At 39.9% G+C, this 26,997-nt stretch overlaps 4 protein-coding genes and 1 long non-coding RNA gene across 16 annotated transcripts in view; 2 read left to right on the forward strand and 3 right to left on the reverse strand.

Annotated features, from left to right (window-relative positions):
• Nucleotides 1-186: 186 nt before the first annotated feature.
• On the reverse strand, nucleotides 187-17,814 carry LOC100650766 (myosin-7B). Of its 4 annotated transcripts, none has more exons than XM_003396409.4 (6): nucleotides 15,780-17,810; nucleotides 6,100-6,208; nucleotides 2,735-3,067; nucleotides 2,417-2,649; nucleotides 2,011-2,328; nucleotides 187-1,919 (listed from the first exon to the last, which is right to left on the reverse strand). In XM_003396409.4, the coding sequence occupies exons 1-6, from the start codon at nucleotides 16,073-16,075 to the stop codon at nucleotides 1,694-1,696; spliced, it is 1,515 nt and encodes a 504-aa protein (XP_003396457.1). In that variant the 5' UTR covers nucleotides 16,076-17,810; the 3' UTR covers nucleotides 187-1,693. The 4 variants fall into 4 exon arrangements, with proteins under 4 accessions (XP_003396457.1, XP_048263308.1, XP_020719707.1 ...); XM_048407351.1 differs by lacking the exon at nucleotides 15,780-17,810 and adding an exon at nucleotides 6,730-7,066; XM_020864048.2 differs by lacking the exon at nucleotides 15,780-17,810 and adding an exon at nucleotides 6,416-7,066.
• On the forward strand, nucleotides 9,831-12,403 carry LOC125385418. The gene is made up of 3 exons (XR_007224669.1): nucleotides 9,831-10,124; nucleotides 10,259-10,539; nucleotides 10,682-12,403. It is a non-coding gene; the product is annotated as an uncharacterized LOC125385418 (long non-coding RNA).
• A 568-nt stretch (nucleotides 17,815-18,382) lies between the features above and the next one.
• LOC100651159 (U6 snRNA-associated Sm-like protein LSm5) lies at nucleotides 18,383-19,088 on the forward strand. Its single transcript, XM_003396413.4, has 3 exons — nucleotides 18,383-18,528; nucleotides 18,621-18,817; nucleotides 18,926-19,088. Exons 1-3 carry the CDS (start codon nucleotides 18,483-18,485, stop codon nucleotides 18,956-18,958), a joined length of 276 nt encoding a protein of 91 aa, XP_003396461.1. The 5' UTR covers nucleotides 18,383-18,482; the 3' UTR covers nucleotides 18,959-19,088.
• LOC100647027 (serine/threonine-protein kinase mos) lies at nucleotides 18,415-20,333 on the reverse strand. The gene is made up of 4 exons (XM_003396377.4): nucleotides 20,168-20,333; nucleotides 19,902-20,092; nucleotides 19,441-19,823; nucleotides 18,415-19,380 (listed from the first exon to the last, which is right to left on the reverse strand). Exons 1-4 carry the CDS (start codon nucleotides 20,248-20,250, stop codon nucleotides 19,075-19,077), a joined length of 963 nt encoding a protein of 320 aa, XP_003396425.2. The 5' UTR covers nucleotides 20,251-20,333; the 3' UTR covers nucleotides 18,415-19,074.
• Nucleotides 20,334-20,473: 140 nt separating this feature from the next.
• LOC100650883 (anion exchange protein 2) overlaps nucleotides 20,474-26,997 on the reverse strand; it is a 41,314-nt gene continuing 34,790 nt past the window's right edge. For 8 of the 9 annotated variants that reach the window (XM_003396411.4, XM_012309734.3, XM_012309733.3 and 5 more), the window contains 4 exons: nucleotides 26,722-26,784; nucleotides 24,864-25,458; nucleotides 23,674-24,778; nucleotides 20,474-23,574 (listed from right to left, as the gene is read on the reverse strand). In XM_003396411.4, the coding sequence (XP_003396459.1) occupies nucleotides 22,902-23,574; nucleotides 23,674-24,778; nucleotides 24,864-25,458; nucleotides 26,722-26,784 (2,436 nt within the window). In that variant the 3' untranslated portion in view covers nucleotides 20,474-22,901. The remainder of the gene's footprint in view (nucleotides 23,575-23,673; nucleotides 24,779-24,863; nucleotides 25,459-26,721; nucleotides 26,785-26,997) is intronic. The other variant, XM_012309735.3, reaches the window with a different exon arrangement.

Raw genomic sequence — 26,997 nt, forward strand, 5'->3', positions numbered from 1 at the left:
AAAAACGTCAAGAGATACGTAACTTATCTATAGTTTTATCAGAATGATAAGTGAGATACTTTAATTAAAAATATGTGGTAAAAAAAGATATACTGTTTTCCGGTTTACTAATTTATATTTTTATTTCGTAAAAAACCAAAAAGATTGTAGAAAAAATCGGGTAGTGAAAAAATACACAAGAAAATATATCTTTGCAGTCAATTCATTAAACAGATAATCCTTAAAATTTTTCTATTTTTGTTTCTTATTTATTTAACATATAATTGTTTTTGGTTAACAAACAATTTTATCTATCATTGGTAAAAATTTAAACATGATCAAATCAATTAAAATCATTGATTTGTTAGTTGATGCAAAAATTTTAAGAATTTGTGTGATAAACTGTAAAACTTTAAATTGGCTATAAATATCCTCCTGAAAAGCACTGATTCATCTATCGTTCTTCCATTGAATTAGCATTTTTTAATTTGTCATAAACTTCAACGATTTTTGCATTAACGTAACAATGAATCAAATAACTAATCTTACTTAGTCCGTGAATTTATAGAAAAACTATTAATTGAAATTCATAAATATCATATAGAAAATATATACAGAATATATGATAACTTCATACAAGCAAAATTTAGAAAGAAATTCAGTAATAGTTGCTACTGAATTATTCGTTTAATAACTAAAATGAAATTTCTAAGAGAAATTTGTTGTTACCCTGAATACGAAGTTGTTATGTGTTTGATAATCGATTATTAATGATATATTATCGGATGTATTTACGTATTATCGATTCCAATCTAATTCATTCAAATGTTGCTATCATGTATACGTTACACAATAGTCTGTAAAAGAAACTCGTTATCCAAGCGAACATTTTTTTGGATTTGATGTATTATTGTATGCAAAAACATATTTAATTTCACAAGTGATGTTTTGCTACAAACATCTTGAAAATTTCATTGGTTACTAAAGTGAGTTGCAGATTTAAACATCTGTAATTCTACGAACTAACAAATAAAATTGCGACCGATCGATTTGGATATACGTATGTTATGCATACATATATTTCTATACATATATGTCTACGATATATACGTTCTTTGACTAGCAGAACAACAATCGCCCTAACAATAACAATGTAAGGATGATACAACGCGTCATAAATAATAACATTATTTTACTCACAATCCAATAAAAAACAAAATGTCTAGAAATTTCAGACCCAACTCCAATAATCGTAAACAGAGTTCTTTTATCTAATATCATACGCTTTAGTCGAATTTGATCGATCGTTCGCAATAATAACCGTTGAAATTTCAATTCCTACATAGTGTGACGAGTATTAACAGCCGAAACTTCAGCCAAGGTATATTAGATATGAGAAAGTGAACTACTAGTAAAATGACCGTAACGATCACTTGCGAGGATAAGTTTCTATATCGATATAACTCGAAATTTGTGGTCTTTAATTCGATGTTATTACTAGGAAGAAATCCAGAATTGCATTACTATCAATATGCTGGCAGTATCGAATTGTTTCTTTAATAGTAAACAAATTCGTTTGGAATGTTTTACCGATCAAGCGAACAATCTCGATAGATCAATGACGGAGCTGAAAAAGGGAGGGAGCACTAAATTTCACGGTGATTTCGCACTACGTGTTCGAAGCACGATAACGTGCTTCTCAGTCTTGGCCTTTTCACGAGGAGCGGTCAGGCGTGGGCTTGGTCTTTGGTTTTCGTCCAAGTAACTTTCGAAACGAGGAGGTCCACCTCGATCGACTAAATCCTGTCGTGCTCTGTTCGTCCGGTTCGCTGCAACTAAGCGACTCGCTAATTTTCCTGCTTTTGCCACTGCTACTGCTGGTGCTACTACCCCCATTTTCATAACATCGTGATCTTCGATCTCCGATTTCCGAAGAAAACCTGAACAACGTGAAAATTTATTGCGAATAATGTTTCGCTATTTCTTACGTAACTAGAAGGTACACGAACTTGGTGAAATATCAAGACGAACCCTGAATCGGATGAAAAGGCTCTAGCCGTAGCTGGAGCGCTCGAGTTAGCCGATGAAAGCGATATTTCAGCAACAGGAGTACTCGGATATGCTTCATCGTCGGACGCGCTGTTACTACTTGTGGTACTGCTGCTGCTAGCATTGCTTCCACCGGGGCTACTGTCGACGCTGGAATCGTCGATGAAACTTATTTCTCGATCGGCCAACGGTGAACTGGTCCTCTGTCCACGCGACATCGATGTCGTGGACGTTGTGCTAGGTCGCAACCAGGTACGTAGATCCTGCAGCGGCGCTTGAAGGCACTTGAAAAGATTTCCACTGAAACATTTAAAAATTTGATAAATGTAAAGATAAAAGCCTTTACTTCGTTATCGACTATCGGGGCTGGTCTGTTCGGTCCACTTACTCGTCGCGATAATCATCGATCTCGGCAAAAGTGCGCCTCGCGTATAAACAAACGGAACACCGTCGTCGACGGCGGCAAGACGTAGCGTGTAGAGTCGCTGCACGAAGATGTCTCGCGGCGTGTCTCAACGTAATCGTTTCTCGAGTCAGCGCTGCGACACCTTCCTCTCGTCTTCGCCTTTCCTCTCCCAATTCTCCCTGTTCTATACGCAGCTTCTCTTTTAAAACTTCATTCTAGAGACACAAAACATACACAATATGACATTATAGCATCGATCGTCTTCATCGAAAGAGATGCTGTTGCTCGAATTATCATCACCTCTCTTTCAAGAGCATCACGTTCAGCACGAATAACAGTAGCCTGCTTGACAACGTCCTGACGAGCTCGTTCAAGAGTTTGCCTAGTAATCTCGTTTTGCGCCAGTTGCATCTGTAGACGGCGCAAAGCTACTTCCCGTTGCCTCTCCAGCCGATCCTTGGCAGCTATGCAACTGTCGCGTTCGGTTTTAGCTCTCTCCACCTCTTCCTCCAGACGAAGGCTTCGTTCCAGTTGCAAAAACAGCTCGTCCTCCTTGCCTCGGAGTTCTGCTTCGCAACCCTCCAGTCGCTTCTCCAACGACCGTCGAGTCTCCTCTAACTTGTCCCTTTCAGCCTGCAATAACCGGGCAATTTTGTATTACACGAGTTTCTATCGTAATTCCATCTTTCCAATTCGTTTCAACAGCAATTCGAATTCAACTTCTTTTGATTAAGAACTCGTTCATGAAATCATTCGTTCATATTTACTCGATAAGTCATCTCGGTAACTCTTATCTTTCGAGTTACATCTTTTTATCGACTGAGTCACGATTGTTTTCGAGTTTGTACAACTAACGTAGATAGATCGGAGAACAATACCAACGAGGTACATTCGTGTAGCAGTGGTTGTCAACCGATAAGGCGAACGAGTCCGCAGGCAAGCGTTAACGGAGATAATAATTCTAATTAAAAAAGAGAATGCAACCGAATGCTTCCAGCACTGCATCTGATTTCACGGTCGCCGCTTTTGGATGCCTCCGTTGCGCCTGCAAACGGCTACATGCAAACATCATCGGTATTTATTACGGAACCAATTTTGCAGCTCCAGATTCGAATCTACCGTGCTCGGAGTAGGATGTACAGATATCGAAAGCGTACATTAATTCGATAAGACGTGTTTACCGCTAAAATACGACCGAAATGACGTTCGTGTATCAAGGGTACCATCCAGAGAAACGCTATTTATAGATCGAACACCGTACTTAGACTATGCGTTACGTTGCGTTGCTACGCGTGGCAAATCTATTCTCGCTGTTTGGCCGATTGCGTAAGTGCGACTAAATCGTAAATCATCGATCCCCGTGTTGTTTCGCATACGAACGACCAGTTCGTCATTGAACGTTTCGACGTTGCTGGTCGAGCAGAGTGGAAGATCGGTAATTGAGCCGGCGGTATGACGTGATCCGGCCGATAACGCCGCCTTGGCTGCACCTCCCTCCTTCGGCCGAGTCGCATCTAGCATCGCGCTAGATGCCACATTGTAGGTCAGCTTAGGCGGCCAAACTAGACTGTCGATGGTACGAGGTTGATGAACGGTAGTACGAGCCAGCTCAGCTCGGGGCAGGCCGTTTCGCGGCTTCCACTGCAACGAAACTAAACGAGGAAAGGTACGAAAAGAGAGGCTACGGAAAAAACTGGCTGGGAAGAAAGCGAAGAAAGTCAAGAGGAAGGAAGACGAGGGGCGCTGCAGGAACGAGTTGAAAGACAAGATACGAAACCGCAAAGGGAAAAGCGGAGTAACGAAATGTAACCGTTTCTTCTCCACGGCGAACTTTTTGCCATTCGCTCGTCGTTGCTCGGCTTTGTCTCTGCGGTTTTGCCACCGTACGGTTCACCACGGTCAATTTTCTCTGGCGGCCAGTGCATAAGCAGACGTACAAGTTGACGCGCATCCACTGGAAGGCCAAGGGGAAACCAGTGCCCACGGGTGAAATCGACCTAAGTACTACTTACACGGCCTTCCTCCGGCTATCCTGCTCTGCGTCTATATACACGCGACACGACGCCTCCGCTCTTTCCTAGACCTCTTTTCTCCAAAGGCTTCGCGGATTCGTCTCTTCCTTTTACTTTCTTTCCTATCTTTGTTTCCTGCCCGATATTACGGACTGGTTGGATTCTACAGCCGGTCACGGAAAAATCACGCTACGCTGGTTCAGTTTATCGTTTCTTCGCAACTTCTTCTAGAAACGATTTAATCGCAGGTACATATTTAGTCGGACGAAGCCTACATTCCGCTTATTTTTCCTTCGATCGAGGTCAAATCTCGACAGTCAAATTAAACCTTGGCGTGCCAGATAAGGTTATAGGCGACGGTTAATTGCATGTCGGTATTTCGAGGAACGCGAATCCGAAGCACGTGATTAGATAAAACGCTGTACGCACGAAAATGGAACGTCCCCCTTCCGTTTCCCGATTGTTCCCGCGAGAAGGTTTCGTCGCAGAGCTGTCGTCAAATTTCTTTGAAAAAACCAAAGAGCGTGCGAGAGCCATAAACGAACGCCAAACGGACACTCGACATGGGAAATCCTGTCTGTCAAGGTCTACGGTTACAGTGACTGACTGACTGGCGTCGGCTATTCAAACAGGATTGAGAACGTGTAAAGAATGGAACGCGTCGAGCTGTACCGCGTACGGTTTTTTCAGATCACGACAATCATACACAAGAACTTTGAAACGGTCGAATATTCCTGAAAAGACACACAGAAAAAAGAAGAAAAAAGAGAAAGAAAAGAAGTTTGAACAGTCATCGCGGACCAAGATATTCGTTGGGAAGTAGAATTTTTATGAACGCAGGAACTCGCGAGAGGAACAGGAAACGAGTCGTTTCTCATTCGAGATGTTTCTCATCCGGCGAACGACGGCAGTGACATCTATCGATACATTTTTGCAAATACTAAATAAGCTGCGTAGTGCAAGAAGACCGTTTTCTCTCGCGCATTTTTAAGCATAATATTGCAACAGGCGAGAGCAAGTTGATTTCACTCGCGGTACAAGCTGCCTGGGGCCACAGATACCATCAAGCACAGACTAACAAGATCGCGGAAGGACTCTGATCTTTGTTGCAACCGTCTCGAGAATTAATTATACGTACGCGTTGCTTATGCCAGAGGCTCTCAAAGCTTACGTCGCGATAGCAGCCCGCTATCGTGCGAAACCATTTTTATTCTCATCGAGATATAGATTGCTACAGAATTAGGAGAAAACGAAGGTTACAGTAAATTTTTCTAGAGTTCCATAATTGTCGAGATTAAGATAAGTAGCGCGAACTCGAATCGAATCTACGAAACTCTGACGTATATTATGCTACGTACGTTCTTTACGCGATAGGGAAAACGATCGATAGCGTTTCTTTGGCTTCGTTACGTTTCATCGGTTACCAGTTCCGCGTATCCGATATTTAATGTGCTACGCGTTAGATTTTAGCGATAAACCGACCTATATATATATATATCGTTTTTCGTTACACCCATCTACGATCGTACCGTGTGGAACAACAAATTTGTCTATTGTTCGAATTACAATAACACTAACGATTCCTATTGTTTATCATCAGCTGAATCTGCATTTGGCAAGGTTCAATTAATTAAAAATGCTTATCCGACGTACCTTCACCTCGTGATAACGTTCTTCCAAGTAGTAGGCGATACCTTTGGCTTCCTCATATTTCGCCGCCAAAGCAACATATTTATCATAGTGACGCTTGAACAGCACGAACCTGAAAGCAGATAATATATTAAATATTTACTATCTCGAGTACGTTATTTTTCATCATGTTTCGAGGATAATGACGCAAGTGAAAGTAAGTTTAAACAAATAGAAGAAGACAGAAAAATCTCGTGGAAAAATGCTAGCCGTATGATACAATCGCGTGACATCTGCCCGCGATTTTATTCCCATTTATTCGTATCAAACGAAACTCTACATTTCAGACGTTTCACCCAGCTAGTCTGATTCTATCGTCGTCGTGGACGAAGATTCGAATGGCGATTAAGAGCCGACATAATTCACAGGCAGAACAACGATTCTGAGACAAACAGCCTCGTTTCAGTATCACCGAATGCGCAACAATCTTATTGGCCTATCAACCGCAGCGGATTGAGTTCGTCGTCGACGAGATCTCTCGTTAGAGATCTGCCGTTTGGAAACCGGAAGCGTGCTTGGGTCCCACGCGATGGCTGCACGTGTAACGAGCGATACTCGCGGCGACATCGAGAAGCTAGCGAGCAGGAAGCCGACCTTTCGGTCATGGCGTGGCCCGGTCGGGTCTGATGTGACCCGATGCGCTCGTCAGCTGCAAGTTGCCTGCAGTTGCTTCGCTAATCGATTTCTCTCTCTCTCTCTCTCTCTCTCTCTCGTTCTCTCTTCTTATTGATCGCTGCGAATCTGTTGCCTTCCACCGAAACTTCCTCTCTCCGGTTCTTTTTATCTTCGAATGGTTCACTCACTGACACTCGCACTGCCGTGTAACGGCTCGTCCATTCTCTCCGAGACTTTCGCTTTCACGATTGCTCGAGACGCGCGGTGCTCCCGCTTCGAGATCCAACAACGATCTTTGCCTATCTTCCGGGTTGCCTGCCTACCAGCCTGCAGCCAGCCTCTACTCTGCTCTTCAAGAGTCCGCCCGTCACGCCTTTCCGGACCGAATCTCCAGCGTCGTGTGAAACTGAAATATCGCAATGTAATTCTAGCCAGGTGTCGAAGGTATCGATCGCAATACGAGCCACCGATTATCTTCGGTTCTGCCTTTCAAACTCACACAGCTTCGAAGAATACCAAGCGGAGGACAAAAGTTCAGATTCAGCTGCTGAACTATACGTCAGCTTCCAGAATATTCGGCAAAACGACCACAGTCGCCCATTCGGTCGAAAGTCCGAATATCAAATATCAAAGATAACACACACTGAGGGAACATTGTTTTCGATGATTCTTGGTTTCGTTGGTAGAATCGTGGAACGGCAGTTCGTTTCTCTTTGCTAAACCAGACCAACAAAATTCGCGGATGTGGCTAAGTAACAACAAGTAACAGTTAAGCTACTGCAAAAGAATTCTGAAAAATGTTAGCGGTAGAAATGATTTTAGAGAAAGTGACTACTGGTGGACCTTTGTCCGACCACAAAATAATCCACAATGGCCGCAGAAATATAGTAGCAGTAGTAGTAGTAGTAAATAGTAGTCTAGTCGAATGCATATTTTTTCAGAGACAAATTGATAGTAGAAATGTTTTTGTATCATATGATTCTGAATGATGAGCAGTGCAAAATAAGCGACATTTTTCATAAACATTTCATAAACATACATTTCGCTTTATGTCTTGGAAACTATTTGTCATAGGTGAAAAAGTTTCGGTGGAAAGTTAATAAAATTTATTATCTGTAAAATGCGACTTGCTACGTTATTATAAGCTCAATCGTTAGGTTGCAAATTAGTAAAACGCGCAAAGAAATCTATTTTTTCTCAGTCGTAAAGCTCCGGTTAGAATTGTGGTACAATGATGCAATCGTACAGTCGCACAAATTGTCGAGGCTCTGTGACAAACGAGTACTACTCATACTAAGACAAACGGAAAATTTTTTATTCGCAATAAAAAGCTTATTTCTCTTATTCAGGCACTAAAATACAACTTTTGCATTTTTCACTATATCATAATGGAACTTGTTCTACCGACTTCTGCAGTCATTTTACGTAATTTAAAAAAAAGCGTTTCTCTAAACTATTAAACATCAAGAAATGAAATAGGTCTGTTTACAGTTTATTGTTTGCGTTACATGTGAGTCTTCTTCGATCGGATGCCCATAAAGGGCAGAAAAACATTTACGAAACTGAAAATTGTAACTTATGGAAAAAGTAGCATTATCTCGGCAACTATAACGCTTAGAAAGACGTTCTTTTTTTTAATTTGGATTACTAAAAACAAAAAAGGAAACGATTGGTAACATCTGTTTTATCGTCGAACATTATTTAAAGTGCGAGTCGATATCATTGTATCGACAATTTTGATTACAGTTGTAAACGATTGAGGAAAAAAGGATTTCTTCGCGTTTGTTACTAATTTACAAGCTAACGATTATGCTTATCATAACGTAACAGGTCTCATTTTACAGATAATAAACTTTATTAGCCATAACTTTCTACTGAAACTTCTGCGATCTTACAGATAGTTTCTGGGACGTAAAACGAAATATAAGAAAAAGTTGTGTTTTTTCGTCTAATCGATATTTTGTTTATGGAACATCGAAGGAAAATTGTTTCAAAGTTGCTTATTTTCTTTCAAATATCGTTCCGAATCGCATTATGCAAAAACATTTGTTCCCGGATTTAACCCTCTCTGAGCTTAATTCGCGTGAATCGTAGTATTAACCAGTTAACCATCTTTGACGAGTATACTCGTCACGAAGAAATGGCAATATTTCGTGTTGATGACGAGCCCCGTCGGTAATAAAATGAAAAAATAAAACAGTCATTTCGTTACAACTTCATTGCATATTCTAACAGGCACACTGTGTTTGACGAGTATACTCGTCATCGCTTACTTTTCCCAACATATTTTGGATACACACTTTACAAAGAGGTCGCAACAGCTAACTGGTTAAAGGCCAATGATCAGTTGGCACACAGTTCAAGACACCTTAGCTCTTGTAACGACCATAGGCGTAAAAATTAAATAAAATTCTCCTGAAATATACCGATCGTAGTACGTTTTTCTGTGAACCTTACGACGACGGATGTTTAACATGTTGAATGCCACGCCAGTTTTACAAGGTTTGATCGTGGCGCAACGATGAATTTTTTATTATGCGATACATATGAAATATGTTGAAATATTACCTACAAGAGATATGTTACGGTGTATAATCATCATTAATGAATTTATCTTACTGAGGTCACCGGCGACCCCCATGGCATTCGACGTGTTAACGTGAAATGCCACCAGGTTGCAAAAATATTTTCCCGCGTACCTTCGCATACTCGGTTAGCAAAATTTTTTATAGATTTCACGTTTTGATCCGCACGCTCTACGCATTAATTACTGACAAATGCTGTAACCATCTATTTGATTGCCTTCACACATTGTTGACCGGCAATTTTACTGAGAATTTATCTCATGTCACCGGCTATTATTTTGTAATTGAATGTAGAAGTAAATAAACTTTAATAAATTTTATTTATTATTCAACTTTTAATATTTCTTTTTCGTACGATAAACAGTGTAACAATTACCTACGTGTAATGGTACACAACAGCTTCTGCAAATATATCTAGTTTCGCTGCGTTTTCATTTTGAAGAGCATACTCTACACGCTATAGTCGAATTTGTTTTTCTGCCAGTGATTATTTTTTCTAAGACGTGGTCTGACGCTGATGCGAAAAAAAGCGCATCACGAGTTTACGCTCGACCATGAAACATAACGTTTGGCCATGAAAACACGAGTTAACTCGTGACCGGTCAGCAATGTGTTAATATTAAGTGAACTTTCGTACGTTCGCGGGGAGACGCGATCTCGAAGAAGCGCGCCAATGGGAGTCGTAAATTCCTGTTACGATTAGACTAATCGACGCCATGAATCGTTCGATCTCTTATTTCTCGTGGGATAATAAGGATAGTTGATTGAATATAACGCTGTTATTAACAGGTTATTATATATTTTGAATGATCCAACAACTTCAGTGTGATACAAGATTGAGTATTTGAAATGACAACTACGAACGAGTACGACCTAGGACTCCTTTCGTATTGACGATAATGATGACTGTTTTCGATTTGTAGATTCTTGCTGTTCCTTGCACTGCCCTCTGTAGTCTAGAGCACAAGTCTCGAGGGATCAAGTTACTGCTCTGTCGTGATGAGAACAGCTGAAGTTCGTTCTTATGTGATTACGGAGGAAAGCTCGGTAAGGGTGTGCCCTTTGAAAGAAGAACGTTCGTTGCTCACACTTTTCGTCAGGAAGATAAGAATGAAGAATCCTCCTATTAACGTGACTCATGGCCGGTATTATTTATGGAAAAAGCTAGCTTTTCCGTTGGACAACTATTCGTTTGTCTTATTAGGTGACTACCAACTTTCTCCGTAATTTGTAAGAACGTGCAATAGACCTAAGGATTGTTTTAAGTGCCAGATATAAACCGAAAATAATTGCAAGATTAAAGGTTCCTGCAAGCTAACAAGATTTGGTTTATGGTTGGGCCTTAGGTTTATTGAGGGTGTCTAATGTTGCTTGGAACTTGACGGTCAGACAATGAAGGACGTCGCACGGACCATTATATTAAAAAACGAGAAACCCACGAAATACATGGCGACTTTTCTACGAGTACCATCACAGAGATACAGGTGGAAAACCATAATTCTGGAAAGCATTTGCTTAGCTGTTCCGGACGAACTTTCCCTTCCTTTTCTACTCTTCTCTCTTTTCCTTCTGTCGCCGTAATGACATAGCAAATCTTGGTTCAGTTCTTATCGAAAAGATCAGTGGCCATTACAAAGAATACTGCTTGCTGTACGAACCTTTGTCTCGTCCATCGATGGATATTGCATGACGTTTTAATTTAGGATCTCGATACATCTTGCAACCAGAGGCTGCTATACAGTTGTAAATTTGGCTCACAGCCCAATGTGCTACACGTCTATTCAAATGGAAACTTTCGTCGATACGCAGCTCACAAAAAGAAGCGAGAAATCTGGACGCGTATTTGCGTGGCGACATTCGGTGCGTTTCGCCGACAAGGGAAATTGCACGTATTGTTGGCGAGTACACGCGTGTTGCATAACACGCGAGTAAGCGAAGAGACGCGGTAAAGCTGGGACAATAAAAAATTTTCGGTTTGCGTCGCTCGTAAATCGGGTCATTCGTCGATGGAGAAATTGGCGTACGAATTAGGCTACCGTTTATCACGAGCAGCGCTTCGAACAGTTTGCATAATAACGATTTTCCAGCGACTTTCTAAGCCAAGTATTCCAGTGAAAGGGTTAACGACGATGTGTATCGTCGCGACCAAAAATGGTGCAGTAACCACAAAAGGGCGTGTTATGCTCGTTTCTTTTCTTTTTTTGCCCCGAGCGGTGTATGTTTTTTGCTAGGAGATCGAATATCTACTCTGCTTCGCGAAGTCCGTTAGCGAAAGAAAGCGAAGAAACGCGTCTTTTCGGAAACTCTGGTGAAATTTGTTTATGAAACAAGCAGAACGAAACATCGTACTATCGTCACGACATTGGTAAAAAGATTTGTTGAAAGATTTGTTCTCGAGTAATTCGTATTTCCCCTTTATCGATAGAAATAAAATATAAGAATGGAATTAATAAATAAATAATAAACCATGGAACACGACATTAAACGTTAACGCAGCTCTGTAACGAACTACATTCGTGCCGTTTAATTTCCAACGATTTGTTAATTGCAACTATTTCAATCGTCTATGTGGAACGACTAACTTAACCGGTTAACTGCGTTCGACGTGTATACGCATCAATCCAGAACTTTATTTCGTTGCGGTTGACGTGTATACTCGTCGTATGAAAGAAAAAATTATCATTTACTGTAAGAACTGAAAATTTCGGTGATAAGTAATACAAAGGACATTTAGTGGTATGTTTCCTTTATACCTTCGACAAACTTGTTCTGTATTTATAGAAGAAAAATCATTTATTTTCTTTGGAACATTGGTTATGCTGTGTACAATGTATCGCTTTTTCTAAATTGAGTTGATTATTTTCCCCAATGTATCCTCATTCGTGTACTTTACTTTATTATTTTTTGGCAATTTTTAAGTTCTTAATAGTGATGCCTTTTTCAACAATGAATCGTTCCTTCGCCAAAATTGATGATAGGAACACTTGCCCTACGTTCGACGTGTGTACTCGTCCTTGTTTGATTTTAACTACGCAACGCGTAAGGGATTTTTGAAATTAAACTCCGTGGTTTAATGGCTTAACTACGAACGGTTAATTATTTAACCGTAGAAATCTATATGGAATTGGTATTAACGCTAGCCAACTCAGCGAGAGAAACACAACAGCAAGACGGAATTATTTTCCGACCGTTACCCGCTAAGACCTAGAAGCTAGCCTCGTTCCTTTAAAATACACTAAACTCTAAATGGTACAGTACATTTTCACGGTATGTACCTATTCTGCAACGAATTAAATAACCACGTATATAGTAGCTAGCTAGCTACGTTTTTTTTCACGAATAAACAAGTAAATACCGTGATATTAATAAATCTTGCCAAAAGAAAAAGAAAAAAGAAGAAACCGGATTCCAATGCTTCTTTTCGTTAATCTCGAAGTTAACGAGCAAAGTTTCAAAGCAATTCGCCTGTATATAACGATCGCCGTTGGATATCTCGAAAATCTAAATAAAGACAGCCTCACACCGCGTTTCTTTATTTCGCAAGTGACAAGGTTACCCCTTTGCAGCCCACAGACTAATTTCTTAAGTTGTTCGCTGTGACTTATATATCTTAATTGGTACATTTACGATATAATGACGCAATCGTTTCATCGATGGGAAATTGTAGAGGCGGAGAAAAATGGGTTTGCAAAAGCTCGAGGAAAATGGAATTAGAAAGCGAATGTTTTTACTTTATTCGCTTCTCTGGGACTCGATCCTATTTTTATTGTAATACGTATGTACGTATGTATTTCGGTTGACGTGGATGATACACAATGGAAGGATAACGAAGACGGAGAAACTGCTCTCAAATATATCTCTATCTTTAGCTCTGTTCTTTTCTACACAATGCCTAAAGAGCCAACCGATGGCGCTCGACATCGGAGGGGCACGAGTCAACGGTTACGCATCGGAGAACTCGTTGATCGTCGATTCCGATACCTACATATATTTAGCTGATCGAAACGATACCGGTAGAACTGGAACTCGTGCTTTTTCCTTCGATATTGTCAACTCGATGAGGAAGCCTCTAATAAAAATACGTGTGAATTTTATGCGATATTATACGTTAATATTACTATTAAAATTGTATCGTTATTTGAGAGGTTAGATCATCGACCAGATATCGATACGACGTGCCAAAGTTTAAAATCATAATGGCTGACAGCTCTTTAATAAAAATACGTGTGAATTTTACGTGACATTACACGTTAATATTACTAAAATTAATATTATTTAATATTATATTAATATATTATATATAATATAATTAATATTAATATTATTAAAATTGTATCGTTATTTGAGAGGTTAGATCATCGACCAGATATCGATGAGACACGCCAAAGATTAAAATCACAATGGCCGACAGTACTGTTTTAATACGTATACGAATCGTTTAATACGCGAATATATATTCTGTAGCATATACAAATGACGACTGTGATAGGAGGTTAGCATGGGGCGTCGTGTTGCCAAAAATGAAAGTTATTTTTAACCTATTCACGATTCGTATTTTTACCATTGAACGTGCATTGCGCGTGAAATATTCGGTATCTGTTTCCAAGCATCTTTCGAGAGAATAAATTTCTTCCCGAGCGATAAAAAAAGAAATACCTAACGGAAAAGAAAAAAAGAATTCGTGCTCGCGCTTATGATTAATCATCGCAGTTTGTCTTGTAAGTAACGAGGGTAAAAGAAGCGCGGCTATCTCTCTAATTACAGACAAAATTACTGAAGTTGTTGAAACCGAGGCGAGCTGATTAATTGCATTGATTAAATCGTGTTTTAAGTGGACGCCCGCTGGCTCCACTCCGGAGTCGTTCGTAATTTCCTTCGAAGCCGTTTTCATTGAGACCGTCTCGCGCTATTCTACGGAAGCCGCTCCTTCTTCATTAAAAATGAAACGCTCCTCGCTTTCCGTTTTTAAACACGCTGCGTGTCTGCTGCGTGTGCACGTCTACGAATCAGATAGCTCGAATAGCTTGTCAATGATTCGACGTCATCGACTAAATCGAACTACATGCGACATGACGCGACGCGACGCAACGATGCGAACCGGAAACGATTTTTCCTCTTCCGCGCGCCTTTACGTGTCGCGTTCCGATCAACGATTTAAGATTTATGCTGTTCGTGATAAATCGAACAAATTCGTCGTCGCCGTCTTTCGTAAAAGCACGTTTGCAAAATTCTCGACAAGTATTTCTGAGTATTTTGATTATTCGCAAAGAGATATGCTTTAATCATTTCTGTTGTGAAAACGTCTAACCGTTTTAACTCGTCTTAATCTTGCCTTAACTAATTCTTCCAAATCGAGTAGATTGAAATCGAAAATATTCAACCAAATTAAATCGGTAATCCCGTGTTTCGAGAATTCGACAAAAGGGTATTAATTACGGGTAGTGGAAAATTACTAACGATGTAGAAATCTGTGCGATTAATTATCGGAAAAGAAATTGAATCGCGCAGCTACATATCTTTTTTCAAGTTTTAAACTCTCTCTCGTCTACCGATAAACAGAGCAATAATTTTATAGTCTGCTGGGGTCGAACATCGGCGTTAACAAGAATACGGACGTTACGCATTTAATGTTTTAGGCATCGTTGCGAAGCATAGGAAATCTCGTAAAGCTCGTTTACGTTTATAGTTAACATACATATCTCATAGTCCCGGATCTCGCGCCCGCGGCACTTGCAAATCTAGTAATATCAGCTTCGAAACGAGCTCCTCGGGTCGTAAATTATCGAGAAGCCGGTACGTGAGTATTTCATTGGAATCCTTGATTTCTTCTATTTCGATCGCTTTTATCGGTGCGCTTATTATACGGTTCGAGTATTCGCTCGTACACGACCTCTATCTTTCGGTCGAGGAAAGTAGGAATCGAAGCGACTCGTTTCAGGAAAAGATAGCAAGCTAAAAACATGCGTCCGATGTCGGACCGTTTATTTACGACTTTCGACAAAAACCAATAGCTTAAAGATAAAAATCGATGATATCATTGACTTAAATATACAACGTGTTACGTCAATAGGTAAAGTCGAGAGATCGATGTTCACGAAACGTGTCAATACGTGCGGCATAAAAGTATCGATTGACGAAAAATAAAAGAAAAAAATATGCAAACACCGCACCGGCGAGAATAGCGATATCAAGATACAGAAAGTGTTCAAAGAAAAATTTGCTTGGGAAGGAACCTCGGAAAAAAGTTGCCTCGTCGACTATCGATCGAATCATTCTGAAACGTTTTCTTTTCTTTTCAAGTTACGTAAACGAAACAAAGAATGTTCTAGGAAGCTAGCTCTGCATTAATATAAATTGTCACGCACGATAGCGACCAGCAACCTTACCCGATCTAATTGCACAGAATAAAGGTTCGAAGGAAGAAAAGGAGAAATGTGTACGAACCTGTAGAGATCATTTTCAGTGACGATGTCTCGGATGGAATCCTCTGGATCGATACGATCCGCTGGAAAACCCGCCGGTCCGGCAACCCTCGAGGACAACAAGGGACACGGTGGTTTTATGGTGGAGTCAGTGGCCTCGTGGAGGGCGCTGGCCGCGATAAGGTCGTCCTCGGAGGCGGTACTAGGCAGAGGCACGTTTGGACTCGGAGATCGCGAGCCGGAAATCACACCGAGTAGATCCTCGCTCCTGGAATGTCTCATTTCCATAGCACCGTATCTTCCGGTGGTTGTCGTCATCTTTCCGAATCACCGTAGCACACTCGATTTTTCCACGACCGCGACCCGGTTAGACGCGGTCGTCCTCTTTTCCTTCGTTCTCGTTGCTACGACGACCTAGACAGCCCGAAGGAACCGACCACGATCTAGTCCTCGTTACTCCCATCCGAACTGGCCTCCTCTTACTACCTTTTAGTCGACTCCCTAGAGAACCGCGATCCACCGATTTTCATCTCCGAGATATTTTCTCTCTTTCGCTCCTGTTTCGCCACCGTTGCTCCTTCCACTTGGCGCGCTTCTCTTCCACTTCCACGAGAGCGCACGTCCTCCGATTCCTTCTTCGTTCGCGGCCAACCAGAATTCCTATCGCCTTCTTTGCGTTCTAGTTCATCGCTCGATCTCTCACACCAAGTGATTTCTCTTCGACGTTTCTTTTTACAATGTTTTCACAAGAGGATAGCATAATCGTCGAAGCAAACGATAACGCTCGTCTAACGTTAAATCGCCGCTACACACTTTCTCAATCTCCAGTATGAACACGCGCACGTCGGCCAAGCATCAAATACCACCGAGGGTAACGGACTTTTGCGTCAACTATCCGTTACGTATATTTGCACGTTGGTACGCGCATTACCGAACATATCACCGATCGCGCCACTTTTTCGGTCTCTTCTCTTCCTTCGATCGACTTCCATTCGAACGTGTTCCTACGTGTTACCAAGTATCACGTCGAGATAGCATTAACAGGATCAACAGGACGTATCCTCGTCATGGACGAATCCACGTTTCGATCGTGGTAAGATCTGTCGGTCACGAAACAATCCACAAATCTAATCGCCGATCAGATTCAAGCCGCCATTTTTACTCGATTCTATGAATATTGTTGTACCGTATCTATCGAAAAACACCAGACACGGAGCACACGACGATTATTCTGCTTTTTGTAATTAAAATAATTAGAAAAAGAAGGGTGGTTCTTCTGGACGGACCATGCGCGGTAAACACAATGCACACAAGTACCTGGGAGCGTCCACTTTGCACAACAACAATTTTACTTCACACGATCCTTCCGCACACTGTGTGCTCGTTCGTAGATTTTTCCGCCGTTCCACACCTTTCTTTCACGAGCTTCGACCAAAGTCTGCCGTAACGGGAACCGACGAAGCCGCTTTGTCCTTTCGCAAAGAAGGGGTATACGAGAAAGGATATACCTGCGCTCTTGCGCGTTCGTCGGGGATATACGCTGACGCTGACATTGACCAATAAACGTCCCTCTGATGAAAACGGGTCACATGGCGGGTCACAGGTAGAATCCTTCAACCTTCTCCCTTTGATTTTCTTCCGGGTAGATAATTTACGATTTTATAATCATTCTTTTCAAAGATGTCGCGCAATTTCATTAAAGCCATTGAAATGACCACGACATGACGTTTAGTGTTCTTAATCGTTTTAAACCTTCTATTTCTTCGTTTCCCCGCAATTTTGTATATAATGTGGCCTTAACGAAAGGGAGGTTAGTCTCTGGTTTAAATATTGCGTATGCTTTGCATTGTCTTGTGAAACATAATATGTTACACTGCGATGAAAATAAAGCATGAGATTGTTGAATCGTTCAATCATTTGTACAAACAATACTGTAACAATATAATACTATGAATGTTCATCATAATCGCGATTATCAAACTTATTAAAAGTTATACAGGTTACAATACTTCGGTCAACGTCCAAAATTTTGATGTTGCTTTACCGACTTCCATGGTTGGCAAAGTTATGCATGTAATTTCCCTATATATGTATTTCCTAGAATAAGCGTTAGCAATTGGTACTTGCAGAGAGGAAATCTCTGGTACTTGCACGGGCAGAAGAATCCCCACCGTAAACAGTGGTTTCATGGTAGGGCGATCTATGAACGTAGAAACTCGTAAAAACTACATCAAATACAAAATATCGTAGAAATAGCGAAATAATCTAAAGGTGGAGTAAAGCTTGCTATCTGTTTGTGCTTTTACGAGATCAATACCGTTGAAACAAAAAATATTACATAGACTACAATACGGTTTTACTTACCTACTTACAAGTTGAAAAGTTGACACTAAATTCAAAATTTATGAAAATTCGAAAAGTTCATTAAGGATGTGTGATGGAATATTTTGGTGGTAGATAATCGCAAAAACTATAACTTAATCAAACGATAGTATACATACAAGACTATCATTTTCTTACTACGATTAACAGATATTATTTGCCTACGCCTACACATGTTCTAGATTTTGGAACATTGATTGTATTGTTGCTTATAGCATAGATGGCACCTCGGTGGTGTTTTCAGGTATTATCTTATTCCCGCTATTTCTCGATGAAATAAAGAATAACTTGTGCTGTTATTTTTATTTTTAATTATCTTATATCTCACTAACGCTTTCACATTATGACGAGTTCTGTCAGTACAAATCCATCAACGTTATTGCCTTTAGGTAAGATGCGCCTTGTTTACAAATTTATATTTAACCTCACTTTTTTGTTTTGGTTATCATGTTATTAATAATTAATTTTCATTAATCTTCAGAATTAGTTGATAAATGTATCGGTTCTCGGATACATATTATTATGAAAAACGATAAAGAAATTGTCGGCACCTTGTTAGGTTTTGATGATTTTGTAAATATGCTGCTCGAAGATGTGACAGAAAGCGAAGCAACACCCGAGGGACGAAGAGTCACCAAGCTTGATCAAATACTGCTTAACGGAAGCAATATCACAATGGTTAATATATTTTTGTACTTTTATCAATTTAAAATACCTTCTTGAATACAATTATTATTAAAACTATTTATCAGTTTGCTAGTTAGATAACAAACCGTTTTTTTGCAGCTTGTACCTGGTGGAGAAATGCCTGACACGTAAAAAAGTAACTTTTTCTGGTATATTTTGTACAATAAAAATTTGATCTGTAATTTACGCGTATCTACTACAGAATATTAAAAATATCTGTCGATTAAGAATAACAATTCAAATAAATATTAAGAACAAAGTAGCATATCGATCTTGCTTATTACTTCGTTGGTTGTAATTCTATCTGTAGCATTTTGTGACCACATTTGTCTATACAATGTTTTATAGACACCTTGAAATTCATCATCGATATTATCATCTGCCGGGCGATGTCCCTTTACAGAAAGATAAATAATCGTATGACTGTGTAATCCAGCAAATGGCAGTTTTCTAAATAACATTTGCCAAGCTACAATTCCTAAAGAGTAAATATCTGCTGCAGGAGTCAGTTTATTTTCTTTTATTACTTCTGGAGCAGCATATCCTGGTGTACCCTAAGAAAAAAGATCTTTTTCTTAATAAACGATATAAATGATTATATAGTAAAAACATACGTGAAATTTATTAATTCCATTTGACTCTTCTATTAATACGGAACTACCAAAATCTGTAAGCTTTGGTTGACCGTCTGCAGACAGTAATATATTTTTAGGCTTGACATCTGCATGAATAACACCAGCATTATGACAAAATTGCAAAGCACAAGTTATGTCCTTTAATATACAAATTCTTTTGGTTTTAGTTAAGACCGTTTCCTCTATATATTCTTGTAAAGTAGTACCGCATAACTCCATTGTTATTAAAGATAGAGAAGCACCTTGTTCTATCATTAGCACTTTTATGATATTAGAATGTCTTAACAAAGAAGCATGTTCTTCACTCTTCAATCTATTGAAACATTTTTCTGTTTGCATTACTTTAGCTGCAACTTGATCACCTATCAAGCATTTAGTATTCAAGTGTGTTTAGTTCTGATAATAATTAATTAGAGAAAAATACTAAAGATATATTTTACCTTTATACAATGCTTTATACACAGTACCAAATCCTCCACTTCCTAGACATGTACCAGTTTTAGCGGGTAGACCATTTTTCAATATTTTCTGTCTATTGGGAGTATCGATATTAAAAGGAGACAGTTGATTTCTTTTCTCAATACCTTTTCTATACGTTTCTTTTATAGGAGTCTTTGGACTTAGTAAAGTTCTATGATAATGCAACATAAAATGTTTTCTTTAAACAAGTGAATTTAAGCATTATGTTGCTTTAGTATTGTACTACCTTCCATCCACGTTTTTTAATATCTGGGGTGATATGTTACAAAATTTCGTTGCTAATTTTTGAGGTGAAGCCATTTTGTACATGAGAATAACATATACTCGCCTAGTTTCTTGATACTTGAGAATACAGTAACAAAAATATATATTTTTTGTTTCCAACGTGTCATGAACTTTAAGTAAACATTAAGAGAATAAACAACGATTAAGTGACAATGAATAAGCATGGAAGTATAGATATAATGTAGTATCATAACGATTACAAACTTGAATTTGAAATGTAAGGACATAATCTTAAAAGGCTACAAAATGGAGGGGAAATAAGATGTTTTATTTGTTTGTTTTCTAATATAAGGCATAAACCATCTAATAGGAGCCTATTACTAATTATTACTTTTTAATACTGTATGACAACTAGATTATTTACAATTGTTTTCTGAATTCATAACAATTCATTCTTATCATGATAATCTTTCAATATAGGTAATATCAGTAGTATGTATATAATAACATGTTAATGTCTAGACATATCTAATGAAATTCTGTGTTATTTCATGCTAATAGTACATGCTCGTAAGTACTACTACCGTGTGTTTTTACAATTCTGGCCCTCTATCACAATTATGCAGCGCAATGTTATTGTTGATTCGTAGCTTTCGTACTTTTGTATAAACAAATAATAAGTAATGCGATTATATATATTTTTTTCTTTATGGAAATATTAAGATTAGGTCTGAGTGTTATTTAATAAAGTACTTCAGCGGATTAGCAAAATATTTTAACCGATTAAAATAGAATGTCTTTCTTTTTTTTATAACAGCATCTAAAATATTAATTTTAGTGATTTCTCTTTATTGCATGTATTCAACATACGATGACATTATTATTATTATCATTATCATTATTATTATAGCTTGGTCTTGTTTAAAGTTTAGAAATTATACATTTGCAACGTCAACTATTATTGTAAAATTAACAATCACCATAAAGTAATGGCCAATACTGATCAGTTATGAAATAAAGTATATAAGCAAAGACGAACGTTTAAAGACTTTACCACTGGCGCAGTTAGGTCTCGTCAATGTTAATTTTGCTTATATATTATTTTTAAATAAATATACGACGACAAATTGAAATAAACTCTGTTTGAAATATGTAAAAATGATTTAAAGTCGATCTAAGCTTTTTCAGAAATATGTAGAACTCTTTTAACCCTACCCTACTAATCAAAATATTCTTTTCTTGAATCTAACAATGTTACACGATGCTTCTCTACATGTGTGTTTGGAGTAGTTGTTTGTTTGCTTAAATAAATTTATGCTACATTTAGAATCAAATATATTCAGCGAACAAAGAATATGAAAAAGATATTAAAAATTTTCAATGTCGTACGACATTATCACTCAAAAATATAATAAAAAAGAATTATAATAGAACTAATCATGCGATACAGACAAATGTACAAATATCTTTTATTGCGTAAAAATCTACTGCCGCATTTTTAATCTTATTTATAATACGAGGGATTGACTTAAAGTGTTGCCAATGGCATACGAATATAACTTCTACTGTCTAAGAAACTACATATTTATGGAAAGATTTTCACGAAAGAAGAAAATTTTCCATGGGAAAAGAATCGATTTGTAATTGGCAGAACAATAAATTTGACGTTTAAGTACATATAGTCGAAATATAATGAAATCTGTCGTTATTTACGTTTGTAACATTGAAGTTCGTTTTTAAGTTATTTATAAAATATTATTTTCATCTAGGAATAGTGATTAATATTGGAGCACATATTTAACGGATATTGCTAAATGATTGTAATTCTTCGCACGTCGTGCTAACGAGATACGGTCCTAAACAAATTGTAATGTAAGACTTTTAACATCGGTCGATGAGAGCAACTAATGACAACTATTCGAACATTTCCTTATAAAAGATTTAGTTTTCATTCGTCTACGTTAGCTCTGCATAGACGGACCAGCACCATTTTGTAATTTACGACCTTTTGATTTGGCACTCTCGCATCTCGTGCCTTTACGCCTAAATTTTCCTGAGCAACGTGTCGTTCATCATCGTCCTGTAGAGGCATTCGGAGGCACCTTTTTTTCCCACCAAGTCGAAAAGAAGATGAAACGAATCTTGAAGTTTCCACTACGATTATGTTAGATAGTATGTAGGTATCGAATATCGCTTGCATTTTATTCCCTACTCTATAATAAATGAACATTCTTCGACAACAAACTATACCGATTCTAATTAGTTTGTATCCAACTGAAGCAATGATTCTCGATGGTTGTGATTTGATAAAATTTAGTTGTTCAAGTACCTACACATATCCGACGCAGGCGTGATAACACATCTTTTCGTTTCATCTTGTTCACATCATTCTCGATTATTTACAAATTTTGTAGTACAAAATAATCTTTACGAATTTAACGAGTTAACACCACCGTTGGGAATCAGAACCCTCTTATTTATCTCTTATCTACGTTCCTCTCTTAATTCATTGGTATACATACATATTTGCTCTTTCACGAAAATAGACTCTTTTTTTTTTTTTCAAGAATTCGCGGTAGTATTCAGAGTCGCTCTGATACGTGACAGGAATTGGAAGTAACAGAAAGCACGAATGGATCCTTTGGACAGAAGGGAGAAGAAGAAAACGATGCGGGCGTGGGGATAGAGGAGGAAAGAGGGGAAGTATTTGTTGGACAAGTCGAATAAGGCACTATCTAACCAGGTAACGGAGCTTCCTCGTAGAAATCTGGCTCGTCCTCGGTACTCTCGTGTTCCGATCCTTTGCTGTCGAGTGCCCTTAGCTCTGCGGCGGTAAAAAAATGCCTCATCTGAGCTCGTAGAGGTATCATGAGAATCAGGAAGAACGGAAGCGCCAAGGCCGCCCTGGTACTTTTCACGATCCACAGTATAGCCAGGCACAGAATTTGTACGAGGGTGAAGATGTGCATCTTGTACGTTTGTACGCGCCGAACGTAATTAGCCGTGCCATGGTGTTTCACCGGCATGAAAAACAATTTCACACGATCGAACAGTTGAACACCGTTCGTCGAGGAGATACCCATGTAGAGAAACACCCCCAAAAGGACGGACATTGGTACGCGTCGTAGAAGCGGCGCCATCAACACGCTTATGCCGATCAACACGGCGACTAATAGGGCGCTCACTCGTTGCTCCTTCACTTCGACGATGTGCGGTTTATCTCCGGGAGCGTGAGTGCGAGACATAACCGTCACCGCCGAGACGTGTGTCAGCGATCGAACCGACGCAGCGCAACACCACGGGGCGCCCATTAAACCACAGCCGACGTTCATTAAGCACACTACCACTATATCCATGTGGTACCCGTTACCTTTCCGTAATTTACGTTCTTTCTTATCGATGATGAGTCTATAAAAAAGAAACAAGAGAGAATATTTAGTAAGGCAAGGGGTTTATAACGGATTTGTTGGAAGAAGACGAAGAGCAGGAAAGATGGATGGTACTTACTCGGAGATTTGAGTCTCCATGAAAACAAGAATATAGACCAGCAATGCCGGTACGATGCAGGCCATGGCCATCCATAGGGGAATAGGTTTATGTATGCCAGCTGGTGACACGATCCAATCCCTATCGGGCATGGTCGGTGTTAAACCTTCCGGAACCAGTAGCTTCTCCGTTTTCACTTTGGCCAGATAATCGATCAACGCGAATACGACAATACTGATGGGCACGCCGAAATCACCGAAAGCTCTTCTAGCACTTCGTCCGAGGTAATGACTGTTGCGGAAGATGCGCAGGTAATAAGCACCGAGGAAAGTACCGAGACACAAAATAGTGCACATCAAGGCCGTGTTTGGTTGGTTCATTAATAAGCCAGCGGCGTTATGCGATGGTATCAGAGTTTGAGGTTTGTCCGATAAAATGCTAATTATTTCGCCGGTCTTTGGAGAAACGACCTTGATCTCTGTTACGTTCAGCTCTCCGTAAAACGTTTCGTTCGTCTCGGGGATGAAACTGTACTCGTCTAGCAGCGGGTTCTTCACGAAGTAATTGTACAATTTGATAAACGTTTCAACGATATAAAGAATAGAGATTAAGCCCGTGAAGATCTCTTCGGTGAACCGGGTGAAGAGTCTGACCAGCACGGATCCCTCCACGCAGGCAATCGCCAATGCTATGATGCCCATCCATGCACCGACGTAGACTCTCACGGTCAAGAATTCTAGTCCGTTCGCCAGACAGAAATTGTATAAGCTTTCGTCGAAGAGCAACAAGGGGCCGGTGGTGCCGATGATGACCAGTGGCTGAGTGGAGAACAAAGCCATCACCACTCCGGTCCACGAGCCAGAAATCAATGTCTCGGAGATGCCAATAACGTTGTGCGTCTTGTCGCTCATCAAGCCACCGAACGTGATGGCCGTGCAGAGGGCTGCAAAGTACATGAAGATAGCCGCTGCCAGGCAAGACGAACTCAAGCCATCGGTGAAATCGGACAGATAGTAAGGATAGCGTCTCTTGATATCGTTGATGAGGCAACCGAACGGACGTCTGGTTCTTCGAAGCGGATCGTCGTCATCGGGAGGTTTCTTCTCTTCTTCGCCGGCAAGAAGAGCTGTGCAAACAAGACGCAGATAAATCACGCGTGCTTATTCCTTCTCGCTGGATCTCGTTGGTTAAACGTTAAAAAATTCTCTTACCTTTCTTCACAGCCATCTCGTTCTGAATCTGTTTGGTCTTGTCCTCGAGCGCTTTGGCCTTCCGCTTCCTGATGGCTTCGCTCTTCGCCTTCAGCTCGTTAAAAGGTAACAACGCCTGTCTCTCCCAATCTCCAGGAGGCAGAACGATCGAGTCGTCTAGGAATTCATTGATCGCGGACAGAAGCTCGCGTCTCTCGTTTGCTTTGTACGCGACTTTATGGAACGACGTATTGGCCATCAGCGTGGCGATCGATCTACCGATTTCGTGATAATCTAGGTCAGCGTTCCTCGGCCCCAGCAACGTGAACATGAATCTTACTGGTATCGTGACTTCCGTGATCGATGGAATGAACACACCCTCGGCGAGCCTGACGAACGCGATCGTCGGTTGGTCCAGAAAGTCGACCGCGCCGACCAGCACGACCGTCGCCTCGGCGCCAGCCGGGATCCTCTTCAAGATGTAGTCGTTGTGACTCTTTTTCAAGTCCTCGTTGCTGCTCGTGTACGTCAGCTCCTCCTTCATATCGACCACCGTGTGGTTGCTGTCCAAGGCCAAGTTCGACGATACGATCTTTGGTTTCGTGTCGTTCAGGTTCTACGTGGAACAGGAATACAAGTTACAATCGTTCGAACAACGTCCCGGCCACTTGCAGTGTATGCATACGATGCGTTTGGACCAGGCAGAGGTTTTCAAAAAAGGATTTCCGTCCCTAATCGGACAAGCGAGAGAGAATTTTCCTCGCGCAGAGGCGGATGACGTGTTCCACGCGATCGTCCTTTCCTTTTCCAATTAACAAAACGATTTGTCGGATCGCGTACCGAGTTCCATTCCCTCCGCCTCTGTTTTAAGCTCGAGGAAAAATCGCAGACACCCTGACAGACAATCCGAGATACATACCGTAGGATAAAATGCTACTTAAAGTTCAAGAGGTATGTATTATACTAAGCGAGAATCCGTACAGAAACGAACAAAATCGTAAAAGGGACCATTAAATAGTTCTACGTAATGCAATGACGACACAAAGGAAACACATACCGAACGAAGAAGGCAAGAATTAAAAAAAAAAAAAAAAAAAGAAAAAAATAAAGAAAAGATTACCAAAGAGGAAGAAAACAGAATAAAGAGAAACAGCATCGATCTGAAAAGTGAAATATGCCAATGAATGAAAGTGCAATCGGTACGTAACGACCAAGCGTACGATGGTTACACCGTCCTGGCTCTGTGTGTGTCAACAGTGTATCCATGTTTGGTATTCGAAATACCAAAAGAAGGATATTGAGAAAGCTCGTTGTGAACGACGAACGTAAGTGTGAAGAAAAAAAAAAAAAAAAAAAAAAAGAGAAAGAATCGCAAGCCAATGGAGGGACGACATATATACCCATGGACTTACAGGTGTTGCGCTAAATACAAATCGTACGGAATAATGTTAGAGTTGTACGAGTTAAACGGCGAGATGCCATTCTCCTACGACATCCTTCCTAAAACTAATTGGTTGGTAAACAATACGAAACGCTATTTACCGCGATCGATACTCTGCTATCTATGAAAATGGACATTGACACGATTTCTCCCGCGTAATGTACATGTGCATTCGCGTGTGAGACGTTTTCTCGATGCACATGATCAAACGGGAGAAGATAGGGAAGCGACGAGAAAAAATTGGGAAGACACACTCATTTCCCCTGTAAGTTCATGCCGAAAGATGTTAATGCGTAAATATCGGTACGTAGAATATAAAGTATAGTATATGTATGTATATATATATTATATATATATATGATCGATGGTGGGCAAGCCGTAAACTAGCGATAAAGGTTGAAAATTCTGCGTTTGTAAGTCGGGAAACGAGAGATTTACATGTTGGGTTACATGGTTCTCAGAGGCTTCCCGTTCAGCGTCCTCTTCCTCCAGACAGACGGACTGTGGAAACAACATTAGGGCACACGGTCAGTCAGGCCTGCCGCTTCTACGAATTTCTATTGATTATTTCTCACGATATTAAGTTTCTTTAGCAACGTTCGATTATTTATATAGCGGAAACTTTAGTAATATCAGAGCTTAAAGTTCATCGAGCGAGCACGTTAATATTGCAACTAGAAGCGATCTATTGATTTAGAAACGTTAGAACGCGCG

The sequence above is a fragment of the Bombus terrestris genome, chromosome 7 (assembly GCF_910591885.1).
Source record: "Bombus terrestris chromosome 7, iyBomTerr1.2, whole genome shotgun sequence".
NCBI lineage: Eukaryota > Metazoa > Arthropoda > Insecta > Hymenoptera > Apidae > Bombus > Bombus terrestris.

Coding starts and splice junctions, on each gene's coding strand:
- LOC100650766 (XM_003396409.4), bottom strand. CDS start 16,075: ATGACGACAACCACCGGAAGATACGGTGCTATGGAAATGAGACATTCC. Junction 2,650..2,734: donor GTGATGCTCTTGAAAGAGAG/GTGATGATAATT, acceptor TTGTGTCTCTAG/AATGAAGTTTTAAAAGAGAA. Junction 1,920..2,010: donor GCCTTTTCATCCGATTCAGG/GTTCGTCTTGAT, acceptor CACGTTGTTCAG/GTTTTCTTCGGAAATCGGAG.
- LOC100651159 (XM_003396413.4), top strand. CDS start 18,483: ATGACGAGTTCTGTCAGTACAAATCCATCAACGTTATTGCCTTTAG. Junction 18,529..18,620: donor ATCAACGTTATTGCCTTTAG/GTAAGATGCGCC, acceptor ATTAATCTTCAG/AATTAGTTGATAAATGTATC. Junction 18,818..18,925: donor ACGGAAGCAATATCACAATG/GTTAATATATTT, acceptor GTTTTTTTGCAG/CTTGTACCTGGTGGAGAAAT.
- LOC100647027 (XM_003396377.4), bottom strand. CDS start 20,250: ATGTACAAAATGGCTTCACCTCAAAAATTAGCAACGAAATTTTGTAAC. Junction 20,093..20,167: donor TTAAAAAACGTGGATGGAAG/GTAGTACAATAC, acceptor GCATTATCATAG/AACTTTACTAAGTCCAAAGA. Junction 19,381..19,440: donor ATGGAATTAATAAATTTCAC/GTATGTTTTTAC, acceptor CTTTTTTCTTAG/GGTACACCAGGATATGCTGC.